At 37.6% G+C, this 21800-nt stretch overlaps 2 protein-coding genes across 5 annotated transcripts in view; one reads left to right on the top strand and one right to left on the bottom strand.

Annotated features, from left to right (window-relative positions):
* Syt4 (Synaptotagmin 4) overlaps positions 1-21800 on the bottom strand; it is a 527459-nt gene that overhangs the window by 273803 nt on the left and 231856 nt on the right. The gene's annotated exons all lie outside the window — the stretch shown is intronic.
* Positions 1-21800, top strand: part of LOC138696368 (arylsulfatase B-like) — a 205346-nt gene that overhangs the window by 153713 nt on the left and 29833 nt on the right. The window contains exons 1-3 of one of the 4 annotated variants that reach the window (XM_069821235.1): positions 10179-10353; positions 11408-11514; positions 19215-19374. In XM_069821235.1, the coding sequence (XP_069677336.1) occupies positions 11410-11514; positions 19215-19374 (265 nt within the window). In that variant the 5' untranslated portion in view covers positions 10179-10353; positions 11408-11409. Of the gene's footprint in view, positions 1-10178; positions 10354-11407; positions 11515-19214; positions 19375-21800 lie in introns of those variants that run through there. The other 3 variants (XM_069821236.1, XM_069821237.1, XM_069821238.1) reach the window with 3 other exon arrangements.

Genomic DNA, 21800 nt, shown 5'->3' with positions numbered 1-21800 from the left:
GGAGATGCGCCTATTGGAAAAACGTTTAACTGCGGAAATGCTTGGCGAATTGATTTACTCGGGCTTCTCTGATATCCCGCTCCAATTTCTTCCACCTTCTCTTCTGAAATACGTTGATGAGAACCTCCGAATGTTTTTTTAACACTTTCATTCGCCAGAAACTTCTCACACCGTGCCGTAATATTTTTCCCATCAGGTACATCTTCTCCACATTCTCTCCGGTAATTTCTTTGCATTCTAATAATAATTTATTTTGTCTCTACATAGGCCTACCAGAATACAGATTGTTCGCGCTGCTGCGGAGTCGCCATTTTGCTTCATGCGATTGTGGCGCAACACAGAGAGTGAACAATCAACTTCAAATTCATTAAATAAAAATTCTTTGAGTTTCTCTTTCTTTTAGTAGCCTACCACTCGCATTCCATAATTTGGTATACATGATTAATTAAAATGTGAGAGGATTGAACGGAATACTATATATTTTCAACGAATTTTCACAATAGGTCTAATTATGAAATGATTTATGAACTAATTTTCAAAGTAAAATACAATATAATGCAAAATTTTCGCTACACTGACACAATACCTGTCCCGCCGTTCTAGAATGGTTAATTAAAGTAGCAATAGTTCAATTTTAGCAGTTCAAATAGAAATGAATGCAAAACTAACAACATAAAAACATCGAGAGAGGGAAGAATTGTGACGGTGTCGTGTATTCTTCCTGAGGAAGCTCATTCGGTAGAGCATTCGTACGCTAAGCGAAGGGTCCCGGGATCGACACCCGGCCGCGGAACAATTTTTCCCTTGAAATTATTCAAGCCTGCTTCACAGGGAGCTTCTACCTGAAAGCCACATTTGCATAATCGATGTTTTAGTTTTTGAATTGCTGTATCAGTATTATGGCAAATTCAGGAATTTTTAAAGGCCTGACATGTGTTTATCATAGCTCTTGTTGTTGTTATCTTACTAGTATGAGAACTGTCCTACTTTTAAAAGGAAAAGTGGGTATATTTAAACGTCCACTGCTAGCTGTCTATTTGATATAGAGTCTGCCGTGCAGCGAGTGGTGAAGGACGCGCTACGGGACATGCTACAAGACGCGGGTATGTTTCGAGTTCTCGCCGACACGATCAAGGACGCGGTGACGAGTGCAGTGGTAGTGGAACTTCAGAAAAATCTTGTCTTCAACAAAGACTGGAGCAAAAGATCGTTGGATCGAGGAGCTGGAATGCAAACTGGACGATATAGAACAGTATCAGCGCTGCCAACGTTTGCGTATTTTTGGTATAAGTGAGAACAATAATGAGGACACTGACGTGATAGCTATTAATGGCCGAGAAGGTAGGAGTGGACTTCAGCCTGGCAGAAATTGATAGGAGTCATCGAGTTGCAGGAGAGACGAAAATCGACCCAGGCCAATAATCGTGAAAGTCACTAGCTATAGGAAGAGATGTGAGGTCTTCCGAAACGAAAGAAAATTAAAAAATTCTGCTTGGACAATTCGCTAAGACTTAACGAAAGCTCACCACAGCATATGCAAAATTTTCACATTATATACTTTGGAAAACCCTGAAATAAATTATATAAATTTTAAATTTTTATTTTGTCCTCCTGCAGCATCAGAGAACATCACAATATTCTTGAAGGGATGAGATTTCATCATATTCACTAAAGTTAGGCGCACAAATGAAATAACAGAATCAGCGTTTTTTTTTCTTTTGTTTCCAAAAATTTATACACGTAGCTCTTAGAATATCTAGTATGCAGATGTACATTAAAGACTTAAAACCACAGAAGTCTTGCTGCTTTCCATGGCTTTACACTTGCACACACTAAGGCCCACAAAGTCAAGCAGCACACAAATACTACCTGCGCCAACTGATCACAGAGGTCGTGGTGTGTCACATCGTTCTGTTGTTTTGTGCTACAGTATCTAGTTAACTAGGATTGAAACCATTTTTCGCCAGTTGATAAAAGAACACCTGTATGTAGATGAAGAAAATGTAATCACCTTAAAAAGGGCGTATGGCGCGATACGCCGTTGTTAGGATGACGTCCTCAATTATTACATGTCGTGTGCACTATCCGCAATGGAATTGACTCGCACATATGAAATATAAGCATAAGCCGTTCAGTATTTGAGGAAAAATCAGACCGAATGACATAAATCACTTTTTTCGTATCACAGACTGTATGAAACTCGAAATCTAATCTCACATGATGCTTTCCTTTGTTACGGGTGTACGCCTGGAAACAGGTTTATCTTAGTACGGTGCCATTATAAAAGTAACACGATTAAATAACAGCCCATTTAGCGTGATTTAGCCTGTCATATTTCGGCAATAATAGTTATTTACGATAAATATATCGTATAATGTTTTATACACTTTGATAAAATAAAATTTTCTTATAAAAGTAATTGTATTATTTTTATTAGTTTTGAACATGTATTTTGTAGAGAGGCGATTGTATTATTATTAGTTTCTTCCTGCGAGAGGCGATTCGTTTGTTTGTTTTATTCGTTTTGAACACGATAGGTTTTGTTTATAACATAAGAATAGCAGCGCTAGGAGAAATAAACGAACATTACTGAACTGAGTTCAAATGAGCATTCAGATATTAAAATTGCTGAAATTCTGCAATTTAATGTTTAGTACCATCGAAATCCCGCGTAAGATATGAATGTTTATAATAAATAAAATCGATTCCACGATTCCATTTTATTTAATTTAAAGTTTGTTTCACATTACGGTAACAGCAGTATCATTACCTAACCAGTTGTGTAATAGAAGTATCGTTACCTAACTAGTTACGTAATGAATGTGTTTACAACATTTTTATTAGTGATGTAAAGTCCACATCACACAATCAAAGTGGATAATAGTATATTACGATACAAGATAGGAAGTGCTTTTTACAAAATCGAGGAAAATTAAAAAAAAAAAACGAGCAGAACGAGTTTTTCAAGTTCCGAAATTTTGTAATGCACTTCACAAACGTGTATTTTACAACATTTTTTGCACGATCATATTATATTATTAAAATTACAAATACAATATACTTTTCATTGAAAATTTAGAACAATATTATTCCAAAGCCTTCGCAAAACTGCACTGTATTGGTAACAAAGTAACAATAAGTGCACAGTTATGGGTCTATTTCAGTAGTCTATACTTTTATGTTACGAAGAATGGTTACCCTGGCAACAAGTTTCTGTGTGAGAATTCTAACTTTCTACTACTAAGATTTAAAATCATCCGTCCTCAAGTGAGGTTGACCACTGGGATCCGGAATTAACAAACATAAAAGATAATGGGAAATGAAACGGGCAAAATATGGATTAGATTTGTAAATTAAAACAAAAATTTAAGAGTTAATATATAGATGATAGTGTAAAATTTCAAGAGAGGCCTTCAGAATTTCCATTACAATCTTCTGAACCTCATAAAAGGGAATTTTAAAGGATTTAAGAATATTACATGTAAATTTTGGTAAACAACCCCTCGCTCCAAATAGTAAGCCTGCAACATCCCAGTTGTAAAGCGAAATGCCATATTTTTCACTGAGGTATGGAAGACAAGGTACATATTTAGCTCGCTTGTCATCGTTAATCTGCAGTGCTTGATTTGTGTCTCGTTCAAAGCAAAAGGCCTAACAACAATAACTGTTAATAGTACAACAAAAAACACGATCGTGCAAAAAAATAGTAATATGCGTTACAAGAGCGGTATGTTGAAGTTTTCATGTTCGAGGAAAAGTTTGAAAAAGCGAAACGTAGTTGAGCTTTTTTAATTTCCGAGAATTGAAAGATAACATACCGCTCGTGTATCGTACATTATTTTGTGCGAATATCGTTTATTACATACCTGAAAGAGGAATTTCTAATTAGTTGCAATGAAATCTCCATCTTGGTTTCTGTTCAATGACGGCAAAATTTGCAAAACAAAAATATCTATCTTCAACATTGTTGCTTTAAAATGTTTTCTGTGTTTACTATACTCCAGCAGGCCGTGATATACGTCTGTCCTTTTTTCCCCCCAGTCTATAAATGCGAACTTAAACAATAATTAACAGTGCAATTTAGGTGAAACTGCAGTGGTAAGTTTCCAATTTATAATTATTACTATATTGAACGTCTCTAAAAATAATATGTTAAAAGCCTAAAGCAGTAAAATCAATATCTCACTTAAGCGGTAAGAAGAGAGAAATTATTATGGGTGTTAGGTTGGGAATACTGAATGTGGAATTTTAGACTTTCCGCGGATTGGTTTTGTGCGGAAATCAAGCAAATACTCACGATCTCGCACAAAATATATTACATTACTGGTGGAAACTTATCATGCCACTTTTTGTACGATTTCTTGGTAATATACGTATCATAAATAAAAAAAATTACTATTGTAATGTATACTACATTTCCACTAATTAAATGAACTGCACTGAATGGAAGTCAGCTGTATACTAATGATCGAACTATGACGTCCCTTCAGTCTGTTTTTTTCTGTCCATACTACACAACATAAAACGTTCTTACGCTCCATCCAGAGAAAATGTACTAGTACACACTATTTCCTCGGCAGTCGCATTCGATATAAAGGATAGTACACTCAGGGACAAAAAAAACCGGACACTTCTATATTTGCTTGTATTTTGTTGCCAATTATTTCAAAATGAAACAAAACCCATTTAAACAAAATTATGTTTCATTTAGCACCTTATACGACAACATTTGAAAAAAAAAAATCTGATGAGAAAATTTACAAAAAATTACAAAGGGCGTATAACTATGGCATCGTTTGGTCTGTTTTTTTTTCATTTTATGGTGCCTTAAACATTAAAAACACTTTTTAGTAACGGGTATTACCCCCTCTGGCTTGAATAACTGCATCCATACGTCTTGGCATGCTCTCAATTTGGTTAGCAATGTCTTGTTGAGGAATAAATTCCCATTCTTCGCCAAGTGCTCGCCTCAACTCTTGTAACGATTCTGGTCTCGGTCGTCTATTCTTAACACGCCGTCCCAGCATGTCCCACACGTGTTCAATTGGATTCATGTCTGGACTCCTTGCTGGCCATGGAAGAACATGGATTCCCACTTCTTGGAGATAATCTCCGACCACATGGGCAATATGCGGCCATGCATTATCTGCATTAAAAGAAAATTATCGCCTACAAATTGGTCAAATGGCACAACATGATCAGCCAAACATTCATTTATATACCTATCAGCTGATAGTCTTCCATTTTCAACAAAAACTAACTCTGTACGAGCATCCGTACACACTCCTGCCCAAACCATCACTCCACCACCTCCATACGGCACATTTTCGGAAATGCAACACTGTGAAAATCGTTCTCTCCTCCTTCTCCAAACTCTTTCACGTCCATCAGGTGAGCACAGATTGAAACGGGACTTATCGGTGAACAGAACACAGCTCCACTGTCCATTTCTCCAATCCCTGTGATCATTTGCAAAACGCAGTCGTTCGACTCGATGCATCCTGAGAAGTCTGGGATCAGTTGCAGGTCTACTTGATATCAGTCTACTTGGTTTCAACCTCCTTCTAACTGTTTTGACCTAAATTGGGCGTCCATGCATGTTAACAAATTGCTGGGCTACACTAGTAGCTGACAGGTTGCGCTCCCTAAGAACTCTCAACACCATATACCTGTCTTCATTTGGATTTGTAGCTCTTGGACGACCCGAACCTGGTCTTCTGGTATATTCTAGGGTCTCTCTATACCGTTTTATGGAATCATGGGTTGTACTTCTAGCCATATACATAACATTTGCAATGTAACGTATACTGCGTCCATCATCGTAAAGGGCTACAGCTCGAGCCACATCTTCAGGTCGCATCTTGTATTAAGACAATGTTACAACCCCACTTAAACTCAGAAAATATAAAAATAAAGAAATAACGAATGATAACGATAATGAAGCACAAAATGGTTGAGACAAAATTGTTATAGCTGAGACTCCGAAAGCAAAATTGGAATATATGGTTGTAATGGCGTGTTTATAAAACAAAAAACAATCAACAATGTATACACGTCTCCATAACAACAGATGGCTACCATAATATTGTATGAGAAGATAATGTTTTGCAAACTACCAGCAAATATTAAAGTGTCCGGTTTTTTTTTGTCCCTGAGCAACCTGTTTACTGGCGAACGCTCTGTAATTCGCATAATAAGGAAGTAAAATGAAGACGTATGGCAAGAGTTACACATTAAACGGGGTGATTTTGCAGCTAGTTGGTCTCCTTTGGGAACTAGATCATAGAATTCCCGCCGTCAAAATGGACACGAATAGGCTATATTTTAAGATCAAAATCTATAGTGTTCAGTTCTTGATGATGGCCTTTTAGATATTTTCTGAAAATCGTATTATTTTCTTTTTTCTTTCTGAACATAAAATGTATCCCATTACTTATGACGGTACATCAGATTTTATACAAGTTAGCAAAAAATAATTACAACACAGTTTATAACGGCAGGACACCAATAACTGTACTTGCTAATTTGTGTGCATTTCGAACTCTCAATTGTCCATGGTTCTGTACTTTCCATTATTTGAAACAAAAAGCGATCATTTTTACTGCATCCGTGTATGCGAAGCAGGTTTCCCAAATAAAAGGCAACAAAAACCAAACAACAACGAGGCTTGCGGTTTGAATATTTCATTGCATCTGCACGAACCATTACACCGTGCAGTCATGGAGGAAAAGTTTCTCTTTAAAAACACACATTAAAGGATTTAAGGTACGGAGGAAGTTCGCAATGCCAGAGTTTTAAACATTAAAATTCCCTAAATTTCGTAATATTAGCAGAATCTCACGCTTACTGCGAAGGATTAACTGACTTCGCTGTCGAGATTTACGAGCTCTAATGCACGAACCGGAGGCAGAAGGGAATTAAACTTCCCGCAAGGAAACGCAATTACCTCCCTCATAAAGTTATTAAATGAAACAAAGATTTTGTTTTACAGTCTAGGTCGCGTAGTACTTTTTCCGCATCACGGAATTTTTGTTACCATGGCAACACGCATTTCGGTAACGATTCCCGATTCTGTCCTATCTTCTAGTTACAGCCCGCAGGAGGAAACAATTGCCAGTTCAGTCATTGATCACTACAACAGTTGTCGCCAAACTGTCGATCACGATATGCTGTTAGACCGAATGGCAGATGACATGAAGGTCTAAATACACCGTGTCCCGCTTAGAGAGATCGAGTAATAAATGCTCACCACTTGAAGAGTCCACTGCAAGAATGATGGATGTCACTTTCTTGTCGAAAATGAACCAAAACTGTCAATGCATAGCTTAAGACATATAGAATGTACATACGGAGTTATATGGGATTAACACTGATAGTCATTGTCCAGTAATGATCGGAAAATCACAGTTAAGCTTTGAGCGCTAAGCATTTCAAACGTTCAATTGCTTCTCCTGCAAAATGTATTCCAAATGACATCCATCATTCTTGCAGTGGACTCTTCACTTAAAATCAGATAAAGATATCGTTGTGATTTACATCTGACAAGATAGAGAAACTGTCGTAGTTTATGCAACAAAGTCTGAAAACAGCTGAATGCGTAACTTTCGTTTGTTTGTTGCTAGGGCACTAAAACAGCCTAGCGAAATTTTGTAGGAGAACACTCTGTGGTAAACACTATGTGGACACCGCAACAGAAAGTTCAGTGTGTGTTATGTCTTGCAGAAGAAAAAGCTGTTACGCACTCATTGGACCATTCTTCTTCGTAGAGGCTACAGACTCAGGAAATGTATATCTGGACATGTTGCGAAACTTTGTTTTTAACCAACTTCCCCCAGGATCGGTTTTTCAGCAGAATGGGGCCCCATCCCATTATCATCAACGGGTGCGTACGTTCTTGGATAAAAAATTCCCCGATAGGTGGATCGGAAGACGAGGACCCCTTGCCTGATCACCTAGGTCACCCGATCTGACTCCTTGGACTTTTTTTTCTGGGGTTTTGTGAAGATACTGTATACCAAAGAGGCTGTGTTAACACTTTGGAGGAACTGAGGCAACACATTACAAATGCAGCTGCCCTAGTGTCTCCAAAAATGCTACAGAACACTTTATGGGAAGTTCAATACCGTCGTTTAGATGTCTGCAGAGCAACTCAAGGTGCACACATCGAGTTGAATTGAGCATTCTTCGAAACTCGGAGAGTTTTTACATCAAATTATGTAAAAAGGTATGTTAATAAACCATTATTTACACTTGAAATTATCACTTATTTCTCGATCGCTCTAAGCGAGACACGGTGTATAAGAAGAAAGAAGCATCATAACAGCAGAAGACTTTAAGAAAGGCGTGTATAGGAAACAGGGTTTTCACACCAACGAAATGATCCCAAGGCAGTTATGAGGAAATATTTTAGATTTGTTCTCATTGTGGTAATATGACATAGTATGCAATGAGATACGCCGGGTATGATGTGAAGTCCTGATTCCCGGATGAGGACACTACGAGGGATAGAGTCTTAATTATATTATTATTATTATTATTATTATTATTATTATTATTATTATTATTATTATTATTATTATTATTATTAGAGCGCACGTAGTGTCGCGGCTAAGTTCGAATTCCGATGTGGTCATGAACTTTCTCCATTGTTTCAATCCTTTCTGAGTTAACTCTGCAGCTAACAGAGTAGCACAAATTTTCCTTGGAGATGGAGTCAAAAAGTATGACTGAATCCCTACTACTACTAATTCCGATTATCTGGGGTAAGTGGGAGTCTTATCCTTCCTCTAGACTTTGGGGCTCCATGGCCTGTAATAGGAATAAATTTACCTTTATTCTACTCTTACTACTACTAGAGATGCAAAGAATATTCAATACAAATAATAAAATGTTTCTCTTTCGTATACACATTTTAACAGAGCTTTCACAATAAAATTACTAAACATTATTTACACATCATGCTTCATTTTGTTTATCTCGTGTATTCAAAACTTGTCTTCGAAATAATTACTGTTATATCCCGTACATGTATAGGTTTTGAATAGAATTTTCCCGATTATTTTATCTTCCTATACATTTATAATGAAGTTCGCCGAGTTAGCTCTGTGGTAGCTTGTCTGCCTTCAGACTACCCGGCTCGGGTGAGGTCAGAAATTTTCTTGTAAAATTTCTATCTCGGGACTAGGAGAGATGGCGGTGCACGACTTCTAATCATTAAATTGTGTACCAATATATCTGGGTTAAATCCCAAATCTCTTCGTAGTGCATATGAAGAGAAGGCATAAGTTACTGTTGATAGTGATTCGTCCGTCGGATGGGGACGTTAAGTCTGGCGGCTCCCTTGGTGCTATTCGACAGGAGTAGGCTACGTGCCGGCACTGGGTTTCCCCTTCTCCCTTCCTCGCCTTCATCATCATCCCTATACTACACTTACACGAACACTTAACATACACTCACCCTAGTACACGACATATATCTTCACAGATATAAATCATGCATAACGTGGCCCGCCGATGTGGTGTGCATCTTGAAAATGGGTCACAGTCCTGCCATCTATCCGCAGTATGCGGAACCCGAATCTCACAAAGTGAAGTGGGTAGGCATTACACACAGACACACACATTTATAATAAAAAAATCGCTTCATAGTTCACAAAAAACTGTATCATCTGTCGACGGCCTCGTTGTTAGGAACCACTGGCCATTCGGTAATACCACAGTCTAGTACATAGGCCTACAGTCACCAAGCTCAATAAGTAGTAAATATGCATCCATATATAGTTGCTAACCACTAGGATCGCTACTCTCGCCTCATTACAGACAATGCGAAATAATACTTGCACAGTCTATTGTTCCTAGTACCCTCATAAACACAAGCTTCGTGACTGTATATACTAGAACTGAACTGTGGTAATACTGTGTACTGACCCTCGGCTTGGATTGAAAGGAATTTATTCATCCTTGCTAGTCTCGTACCATCTACCCGTTGGGTCTGTGGTTTGCGGGTTCGAACCCGGCCTGCTTCCTCCGGGGGAAGTAAAGCTGAGAGTCTCGTGCCTTACATTTAAGTGGTGATAGAAATTTCTGTTCATCAACGAGGCATAATTTGTCGGTCATTTCTAACGCACGTTGAATTTAGACACTGAATAACATATGCAGTTAAAAGCGTTATGTGAAAATACTAATAATGCAGTAGAATTTAAGTCGATACCGCATACAATACTAAGCCTCATACTATGTGTATGTTGCCATCTGTAGCGATAGCATTGTTTTTCGTGCAAGTACACTTGAACTCTTATCGCACCTGTTACTGTGTTCAATACGTACGAGTTGGTTGCCAAGGAGACATCTAAAGGTAGGGCTTTCGTTCTACAACTTACGTGATTTGTTAATTATTGTATATGTAGTAGTAACGATTATAATAACTATTATTCCTGTTACTTACTAGTACTGCTACTGCTATTACTGCTTTACGAAGTAATTGTCATATTACAGTACTTAGAAAATATTATTTTCTGTCAAACACTGCATTGTTACGTGTTACTCAGTTACATAATAACAGTGAAGTACCATAACTTTTAATACCTGTGATTTCTTTTAAATTCTATGTGATTTTTAGATGTGTGGAATATAAAGCTATGTTTTTTGGACTCACGCTTATTTATATTTATTTTAAAACACCAAAATTTACTGTCATTTATATCGTCTTTGGGTCTGTTTTGAAAATTGTTCTCACGAATGTGTAACACATCACACGACTGTAATCCACCAAAGAATTATCTTCACATTCAATCTATGTAATTCATGTAATTTCATGTAATTTTGAATATTATCGTAGTTCTCTACATCCTGGCAACAGAATCTCCGATAATATACCGTTTTGTATACTACATACTTAACATGTCTTAAGTCTCGCTACCCTTTGCAGAAATACGAAAATATTCGGGAGATACATTGCCTTGACTCAGATAATATCATCATGATTTTATTTATTCCGAGACAGAATCTTAAAATTGGCCAAGATATACTCAATTTTTATCACAAGTCGCAATCATTCCGCCATGTTACAGGCACAGTTATTTAATAATAATAATAATAATAATAATAATAATAATAATAATAATAATGGGAAAGGAACTGACCGCCCTACTCCATTAACTCCTGGCTTAGTTGCCTCATGAATGATGTATTATTGGTGTCACTTGTGAGGCTCCAATCTGTCTTCGGAAAGTTGACTAAATAATAATAATAATAATAATAATAATAATAATAATAATAATAATAATAATAATTGCATTATTTTTCTCTAAAACATTATCATTTCACCCTCGATTCCTTAAAATTCTTTTCGAAGCCTTTTCTACCTATGTGCAAAAGGTCTGGTTTCATAAACATGTATTCTGTTTCAGACATGATGTTGAAAGCTGGTGTTGTTGTCAGTCTGCTTTTGTTGCTAACAGACAGCAGCACTGCCGCCGACAAGCCGAACATAATTCTAATCGTGGCTGATGACGTGGTAAGCTAAATACAGAATGAGCTAGTTTTATAAAATCATTATCATTACCATCTCCATCACTACCTCGTCCTGCCTATCCTTTTTTGTGATTCTCTTAAGACGGTAATAAAAATGTCAGGATGAGCCCTAAAAGTAATTCACAATAGACCTACATAATTTTTCCATAATATATTTCGGCATTCTCCAAATTTCTGCGTTCACAAACCGGAGTCTTGGCTGACACGTGCCTTCTGGGGCTTTCGGACAAGCGAATTTCGGAATGACGTTTCCAACATAATCCAATAGTGGATTATTTTTTATGTATATTACGTTTTCGGTGGAAGAGCGTAAGGTAGGAGGCCTGCAGTGCCTCCACTTTACCCAAACAATTGTGGAACCAGCACGATGCCGCAATACATAACCAACATCGAACCAACAACCTTAGTGAGGGCTTTCATAACCGGTTTCAAGTGGTTATTGGAAAAGAACATCCGACTTTCTATTACTCCAAACAAGAACTGCAGAAGGAGCAAGGAGACATGGTTAGAGAGCTCCAAATGGAGTGGACTGTGCGGACATAACCAAAGAAGTGGCTTCGCCTACATAAATCCATTCGGAAGATCCCACTTACAAGAAAGAAGGTCACCTCTTGGGATACCTGCGAGCTTTAGGGCATCAGTTTAATCTGTAAATTACTAGTTAGAATATACATGTTATGATATATTTATTCATCTATCATATATCTGTAAGACAGACCTGTTGCAATTCTATATTACTTTTAACTTTCTCTTCCCATTTAATCTTCACTAACATTAAAAATTTTCCCAATTTATTTAACTCTCTTATATTAGTTACATTACATATTTTCTTATATGATACATATCCATTCATATTCAAAAATTTATTATTTATACACTTTTTCCTTGTATTGTCTGTTTCTTGACACTCTAATAATATATGGACCGCGTCTTCTCTCATGCCGCAAAGGGGGACAGATATCCTTCTCTATGGTACCCGTCCTGTTTTTCAATTTCCATACTCCTAGTCTCCACCAAGCTAAGCGCATCCTCACTTTCCTATTATTTATTCTGATATATTCTTCTTGTTCTCATGACATTTTAATGTCCTTATAGTTACTTAATGTTCTTAATTCGTTAAGATTTTGATATAATTCCTGTCTCGTAATTTCATTACACCTCTCTTTTACGATTTTACAAATTACATTTAAATTCATTACTCCAATTTCCTCCCATAACCATCTTAGACCTAATCTACTCATCTTGTTCTTTAAATCGTTTAGCCAATTGGATTTCAAATTCGTGTCCCGAAGAAACTGCAAACACTCCTTTTCAATGGCACTATCCTCCTTCTCCATAATATGACCTAAGAATTTTATTTTCCTTACTAGTATCGTTCCCATAATATATCTACCCCCATTTCAAATCTAGCAGCTAGGTTAGAAGCGTTCCACGGAATTCCTAGAAATTTCTTACAAAATTAGATCTAATTCTATCAATAAGCTGGATAGATAAATCATTACCCCAAATTTCTATATAATAGGCTACAATATTTTAGATTCTACAATAGCTGTTAGAATATACATAATAAAATGTATTATAACAATTTCGGAAAAAATAAGTCCTTCGGAATCTTTGTTTTCGGAAATACTACTATATCGAAAACAACGCATTCGGAATAGTCTGATTTCGGAAATAAGATCGTTCGGAAAACTTGTTTCGGAAATACGTCCGGGAACGCTCAATCTATTACGTATTTTAGTTGATTATGTCATCTTTAAGCCTCCCCCTCATAATATTGTATAAATTCAGATATTGGGACAGTGTGCATAAGAATGAGGCAAGTTCACAGTGTCCACGGGTGTGGACCTTGGATAGAGTTGTTAATCGGCTACACAACCCCTTGGGAAAATATAAAACTCAGGCACACATTTTTAGAACTTCATGTTCAATATTCCCTGTGTGTTGTATTTTGAGATAGAGAAATACATCTTATAATTAAACTGAATTCCTGACAACGTCTACATCGAGCATTCACAGCGCTGGCTTTACGGAGAAGCGAACAGTAAATAAAAAAAAAAGTGTTATCAGCGGGACGGTAAACAAAGAAAGCCGACGTGTGTCGCATTGCCGGGTTCACTGAAATAAATATCGCTGTGTCAATGGCCGCAGCTTCCAGTCCTGAGCACAATCGTTTGTCAGTATTGTTTATATTAACTTAGAAGAACTAGATCATATATACCAAGATTGCTCGGCGTTATAGGTTTTGACGGTAACAACTTTTGTCAGGTTTACTATGCTGCCATCTAGTTGTTACATGAAGAGTCACGTCATAACTCCCATTTGAATTGCATTAGCTACTGTACTGCCATCTCGTGTCCGTTTACGGCGGACGGGTGGCGATCCTGGCGGTTGTTCTCTTCAAAGTGCAACCGATTTTAACATAGAAATGAACAATCTATATGTGATCTGGGGTTTTACGAAAAGCGGAGGCAACGCGTCGCCTTCGCAAAACATCCCGAATGCGAATCCGTCCTCTGAAATCTTTCGCCTTCAACCAAACTTCTAACTACGTCTCTTTAGGACGGTCCTCATAAATTTCCGCGTTCATCTGAAGTGAGAAGTAGAATAAAAGTGAAATTTTGAATTAGCAACATATAGTGTATGCTGATGTTACCTTGATAGATGTTAATGCAAAATCAAGCATAAGACAAATTAAAGAAAGTTCAAGACAGGTGTCTGTAAGTTCATTAAAGGTGAATTTCGAATAATTTATTGTTAAATTTTATTAAAACTGAATGTATTTGTTTTTTTTAATACGAGTATGAATTCTTTCGAGTTAATTTCTGGCTGTAGCCATACAAAATATCTAAACCTGTAAATTCCTATATAATTCCTGTATTTCTTGATAAGTGCATTTGAAACATATTCGTATAGCTAGTTCTGGGAAAAAGTTTTGAGCCGCTTGAAATGAACAAGTCTCAGTTGAAAGACACCGCACATTCTTATATGTGGCTCTCAGTTGTGGCTTCCTTTTTTCCTCTTTCATGGCAAATAATATGTGAAATTATACTGAATCCCGGAAGAATTAAAATATAAACTTCTGTTGAATAGTATAAATATAATAGAAAAAAATAAAAATAGCATGCCTACTACCTACACACTTCAATATCGGCAAGAAGTCGCTTTGGTATCGCACTCTGCTCACTCTATTTTCATCCAGCGAGGTCGCACTTCAAATTCACTGAAGTAATGTGAGGACTCTTTAATGATAGCCGACTATAATGTCTGCTAACAGTAATATTACTGCGAAGAGACACTCGTGTCTCCGCTGCGTTTTACATTCTAGTGTTGCCAATTTAGCGATTTTGTCGCTAAATCTGGCGACTTAAAAATTTTTTTCGGCGACATATTCTTTTAACTTTTCTATTGCTAAAATAGGGATTTTGCGACCTTTTCAGCATCCTGTAGCAACAGAAATAAATTTTAATCTGTTGATAATAAGGAATCTAGCGAGGAATTACTGTTTGGCGACTTTCCGTACAGTTAAGTTGGCAACACTGCTCCATTCGCCTTCATTATAAACTCAGAGGCCACTTTCTCAATAGCAAATCGTTGATTGTAACAGTCTTGATTATAAGTAGGCCTAACATTGAGAACCGTGCTAACGAACTTCTTCAGAATATTAGAACTTCAAAAACGACCACAAATTTTCCCGATATTTCTATTTACATTTAAAATATAATACTCATAATCGAGTTATTTTAATTTGGAAATATCAACTGATAAAAGAAAACTCATCGAATTGAAACGAAAAAATACAATCCGCAGTAAGAGAGGTTATTATGATTAATAAATTATCAAACATTTTCCCTAAACAGGGATTACCTAGAAGACAAAGCTTTCCCTATCTCAAACGGCTCCAACGTCACGAAGTTTTTATTATAGTATGTTTATATACAGTGAAACCTCTCATTTACGGACATTGAAGGGACGTAACAATCTGTCCGCATCTGGGAGGTGTCCTTTATTGGGAGGGAGGCTCCCCAATCTAACAGTAAATTTATAATATGCATTATATATCCCTTCACGCTTTAAATGAAATGTATTACTGTAGTTTAATTCTAAATATAGTATACTACTGTAAATTCTTTGCAACTTTGAATTACAGTAGATAAGACCGAAAAAGTAAAATATTGTACTGTGCCATGCAATTTTATTCTAGGTCTACAGTTATGCAGTACTGTAATTCACAGTTTTTAACTTAACCTTTACGTTCAAGTGCCACGTCTCTCGAAACAGAACAACTGATTGAAGTGAAGAGACTAATCCTACTAACCCAATCACGTGTCGAATACAATTTCACGATCGCGGAAACCTTGGACCCATCAGACAGATCAAATTTTATGATTCTGTTTATCCACCCGCTTCCAGCTAACAAGGGGTAGCCGACTGGGCTTATGGTAGCCTAAGCGACCCTTATTGTCTTTTTTAATGTTAAGGAATTTCTGTACAGTTCTCAAAACTAAATTTTTCCATTTTTGTAACACATTAGGTCTTGAAAACAAAGTTCTGTCCGCAGTCACGAGGTAAAGCAAGCTTGAGGACAGTGAAACAGCTGTCCTTGTCCGTGTCTGAGAGTGTTCGTAAACGAGAGTGAAATTTATCATTATTTCTATATTATTTCAGTTGGAACATAAAAATCTGTTCGTATTTGAGGAGTGTCCGTATCCGTGTCCGTAAGGAGAGGTTTCACTGTACGAACATAGTTACCAGCCACCAAAAGTGCATTTAATTTCAAGCGACTTGCATACCTGTAGCAGTTTTACAGTGGCGTAGCTCAGAAAGAAGACCAGCGAATATGCATTCCCTATCTCAAACGGTTCCCAATGTCCTGCCCTACAACCACACTAAGTTCCTTTACAATCTTTTGTGTAGAGCACACAATGGACCATACAAGCTTAGGTGCAAGGATCCGCCCCGTGTCCGGCTCTCGAGAAGTCAAAGCAAATGCAAGAGACAGTAAATCTGAATGTAAACAGCAGCACATCGCGGTACTACTCCTGAAAGTAGTTAGATGAGATTTTAATATACTAGATAGAGTGAATGACAAACGCAGAGAGTACACTGTTTGCACAACCCTTTTCTACACATGTAGGTATATGAATAGATGTTTCAGTAGGTACAGTTGAGATGTTTGGTTTCTGCTACACAGCAGTCCTCGAGAATTACATGTTTGTCTTTTTGAGGCTCTATGGCACATCCATCTCTAACAATCCTCCCTCATTAGTTAAAAATCTCGCCTCTCTGACTGAAAGCAATTACCAGAGAGAGCAAAGCATCCATCCTGAGTAATATTCTAACTCTGATGAATAGGTTAACTGCAATACCTCAGAACTCGACGATCAATAGCGACAGTCTGTTAGTAAAAGGCATTCACAGTGTTTGTATTGAAGTCGTCATCATCAACATTATCGACGTACAAGTATTGGGCCTCACTGGCCCGGTACGGTCTCTAGCCGTCTTACAATATCGAGTCCGTTCCTTCTACATACATCTAATATTATATTGTTGAATGCTAATTACACAGTTTTTACATGCTAAAGACCTTCACCTTGAATACTAATAAAGATATGAATAAATAGAAAGGTACATCCCTTGACGAAAGATTAGAACATTTACTTTAAATACTAAAGACCCTCTTCAAATCCCGACAAGTCTAAGGAGAATTTACGATGAGAAATAGCTTAGGTACAGATATCCTTCAGATATTCCAGTCTATCTGGCACAATCCCGTCATTTATTCGTCTCATTATTTGTGTACCTCGTTTTTACTGTGACAATGTTTTTTTTCAGTTCTTTTTAGCATTCTGGTTATTGTATTACTTGTGTTTTATGTTTTGTGAACAATTTTAGATAAGGGCGCAAATATTCATTGTTGCTGACGCTCCCTTCTTCAACTCCACTAACTAACTAACTAACTAACTAACTAACTAAGTCTCATTATCGTTACGCCATGAGGAAATTGTGGAGCTTGCTAGTCAACGCCATAAAATTTCATTTATACTAGCAATATCTTATCTGACCAGCCACTTAAGTTATACAGAAGCCGTCTGGAAGAGGGAAAAAGGAAAACCATAACGGATATGTACTCTAAAGCCTTGGTTTTTCTGAACCGACGCATGCGACGTGAGAGATCCGAGGCCCGCCTCGCACAAATACGGACTACACGAGAGATAGTGAGTGGTTTCTATGCTGCGAGGAGCTCAGACCTCGCATCTCGCAGTTATAGAAACCACTCACTATCTCTCGTGTAGTCCGGATTTGGGCAAGGCGGGCCTCGCACCTCGCACGTCGCATGCGTCGGTTCAGAAAAACCAAGGCTTAACTTAACAATTCAGACGTTCTTGGTTTCAATGTGAAATTATAATATTTTAGAACAATTTTCCCACTTCCACCGTTGTGCTGGTACAGAATAATTGACTTTACAATAGAGTGTGACGTAACACTTGCATGGCTTGACAAGAAACCAGCACACGGCGCGTTTATTAGTTAATTTGTACTTTAATTCGCTAGTCCCGCGCCGTAGCGTCGTTGTTTAACGCACCATGCCTGACTCGCCTACGAAATGCACTCGAAATCGAGTCCTTATGGGGAAGGTATTTTCTCATGAAATTTCGCCCAGTACATATCGTATCGTAATGAATTATTTGGGGAGCTACGTTAGTGAAAACCACTATAACGGCTAGGGATATCATTGTGCTGATAAACATGATTGATTCCATTCTGGTTGGATGATCGTTCACCTCTGCTGAGGCATGTGGACATGAGGCCGGCAGCAGCCAGCTGGTCGACTTTGGATCTTCATGGAATGTTCTCGCCAAGGATTGGTTAGGTTGATCCTCTGTGTCACGTTTCGTAATTTGTGGTGGCATTTTCCGAACATTTTGTACATTAATACAGGATATCATACTTCACTGTAGCAGGAAATCTTTCAACAAGTAACTAAATTTAACTACGCTTTATAAACTGCGAGGGTCCACACCTGTGGAGTAGCGGTTAGCGCGTCTGGCGAAACCAAATGGCTCGGGTTCGATCCCCGGTCGGGACAAGTTACCTGGGGTATTCCAACCCAATATGAGCAAATGCTGGGTAAGTTTCAGTGCTGGACTTCGGATTCATTTCACTGGCATTATCAATTTCATCTCATTCAGTCATTAAATAACCTAAGATGTTAATAAAGCGTCGTAAAATAACCTACTAGAAAATCAACTGCAAGGTTATCTAGCGTTAATGAAATTGATAATAGCGAAGGAATTACCGTGGATTCTTGACATTCGCCTCACAATTTGAGAAAACCTCGGATAGAACCCAACCAGGTAATCTGCCCATACTGGATTCAAATCCACTCTTAAGTGCATCCGAGGATCAGGAGACCATCTCTTTATCTCCGAGCTACGCCGGTAGCGAGGAAATACTTGTAGCATTGCTACATTTTTTCATACGAATAGCAGTTTCATATTACCAAAAGCAAAAATTTATTAATCCTTGCAATGACTCGACATGAGTAATAAAAACGTGCAAGAAAAGACGAAAAATCTGTGGGAAAAGAAAAGTGAGAATAGGGAAGCAATAAAATAGTGGCTGTGAAGGAGACCAAAGAAATAGGCTGTGATGTACAAACGCAGACTTTATGTTTTGCAGGGATGGTACGACGTGGGTTTCCATGGCTCGGACCAGGTTCAGACGCCCAACATAGATGCTCTAGCATACAGTGGCATAATCCTCAACCAGCATTACGTTCAGCCGACCTGCACCCCTACCAGATCTGCCCTTCTCGCCGGCAGATACCCTTCTAACATGGGCAAGTATTCAACTTGTCTCGATAGTTGCTATTTGAATGATTCACATATAAACCATATTGTTAGGTACTGTATCCCACACACTCCATATAGTACTTGGAAGGCCACAGCATCAATTTGAATGTTATCCTATTAGCCAGGCTTAAGCAATCAGTGTTCTTGTAAGAGTTTAACTTCCCGCTGCTACCAGTTATTTGTGGTTATAACTTACAGTTACCCTCGTATTTTATCCCCGACAGTGTACCAAACATTTACAGAGACAGTGCATGTAGGGTCGTTTAGGGACATCTCGACACGCTAGGGAAAAAAAAAATGTTAATTTTGGGACCAATTTATGCAATTTTATTCTAATTTTCCCCCCTAATATGTATGGACATGTTCATTTATTTTATTCATTTATTTAGCTAGCTAGCTAGTAGGCAAAGTGAGTACAAATTAAAATTATAAAGCAAAAATGTTTCTAGCCACTACCGTAAGAGCCAGGCTCGTCTTAGCCAATAATATAACATAAAATTTACAAACACAGTTTACTAAATACAGTAATTAACTTAATTCAAACTAATAAATAACACACAAGAAGAAAAAAGAGAAGAAAGAGAAAACACACATTTAATATAAACTGATAATCAGACAGAAACCAGTGATATTCAATAAAAACATGAATATAGTCGACAGAAATAAAAAGGTAAAAAATACACACATTCGTTAATATTATATATCATGAATAATTTTATAAATTTCTTTTTTAAAAGGTTCAGTTTTGAAATATTTCAAATTTGGAAAATGGTTTGTAATTTTATTATTAAGTCTTGGGCCGAAACTAGCACCATGTTTAAGTGCTGCACTTGTATAACATTTAGGCTCAATCAATGGGAAAGTAGACTTTTGTCTTCGAGTACGATATTCATGTCGATTAGATTTATATTTTATTTGATTTCTGTGGTAGTAAGTTAGTAAACTGAATGTTTTCAGCACATTTCACATATCTGGTGCCAATGTGATCATTTTATATCAATGTATTAAAAAAAAATAAAAATTGATACCGAAGTATCGATTTCTCCTACAAAGGGAGAGATTTCGATATAGTATTATAAACATAGGAAACACTTTAAAACTCAACATTTACAACACAAATTTTGCTCTTGAACGGAAACTCCTGATGATACTCTTACTCGCGTTGGTCACATGTAAATTTTTCATCGATGCCATTTACCACACATGCCTTGCGAAACCATTTTCTTTTACATTCTCTAACACACTAAAGGCAAAGTTCTCTAACATTGTCATTGTAGTAATACCCACTACACACGGCACATGAGTTCTTTTTGGATTGTCCAGATTGTTCGGTGAACTAGTTCCCCCCCCTCTACACGCCGAGCATTAGTTGGCTTCCTTCTGGGGGAAAGCCTAACTTATTTTTGCTGTTTAGTGTCCTTCGACTGTTTCCTATAGTTTTCAGACATTATTACGCCTGAGTCTTGCAGTTTTCTTACTTTCTTGCCACCAGCTGGAAGTGTTAGTAGGGGAACTGGCGATACTTCTTCAGTCAGTAGGTGAGGAATAAGGCAAGCCTAATTGTAGGCTTACTTATGCAGGTGTTGTCTGTGGTGTTCTTGGGAGAGTTGTAGACTAATATCTTCCTCAACACGAATTTCACATCAATTTTCGGCTAGAACTAGATCGAACTCAAACATGTTATCCTGACATCAGAATGTCAGTTATCTTACGTCATTAATTGTTAATCCATATAGCCTTCACAATCAAAGGAAAAGGATATGTCAAACTAATTGATCTTCCATTTTGTATCGAGAGTTGTGTCTTTTCCTATTTTTCCGATATCAATGAAAATCAAAATATAAAGTTTAATTAAGATTGGTTCATGGAAGATGAGTAATTTCACACATGCAGGCAGACGCACAGAGAGGAAAACAGATAGGCGGCATAGTGGCACTAAGCAGTCTATAAAGGATTGTAAACTCTCCTAAGACCAAACATACAACAATTTTGATAGAAAGTCCCCCACGACATTTAAGAAGGACCTCAAGCGAAATAAACTATGGTTTATTTAACGACGTTCGCAACTGCCGAGATTATATCAGCGTCGCCGGTGTGCCGGAATTTTGTCCCGCAGGGGTTCTTTTACATCCCAGTAAATGTACTGATATGAGCCTGTTGCATTTAAGCACATTTAAATGCCATCGAACTGGGACGGGATTGAACCTGCAATCTCGAGCACAGAAGGCCAGCGCTATACCGACCGCGCTACCGAGGCCGACTCAAGCGAAATCAGGAAAATCTCGAAACATGTCGAAATCTCCCGAGTTACACTTTCATTCAATAGATAACAGCACACCCTATGCCTTTTTGAAATCTATGAATAACTGATGTACTGTACCTTTATACTCACAGTTAGTCTTGTCCCCCCTCT

Source organism: Periplaneta americana, chromosome 3 (assembly GCF_040183065.1).
Source record: "Periplaneta americana isolate PAMFEO1 chromosome 3, P.americana_PAMFEO1_priV1, whole genome shotgun sequence".
NCBI lineage: Eukaryota > Metazoa > Arthropoda > Insecta > Blattodea > Blattidae > Periplaneta > Periplaneta americana.
The sequence above is the reverse complement of the archived record's forward strand: the minus strand, read 5'-3'. Positions and strand labels throughout refer to the sequence as shown.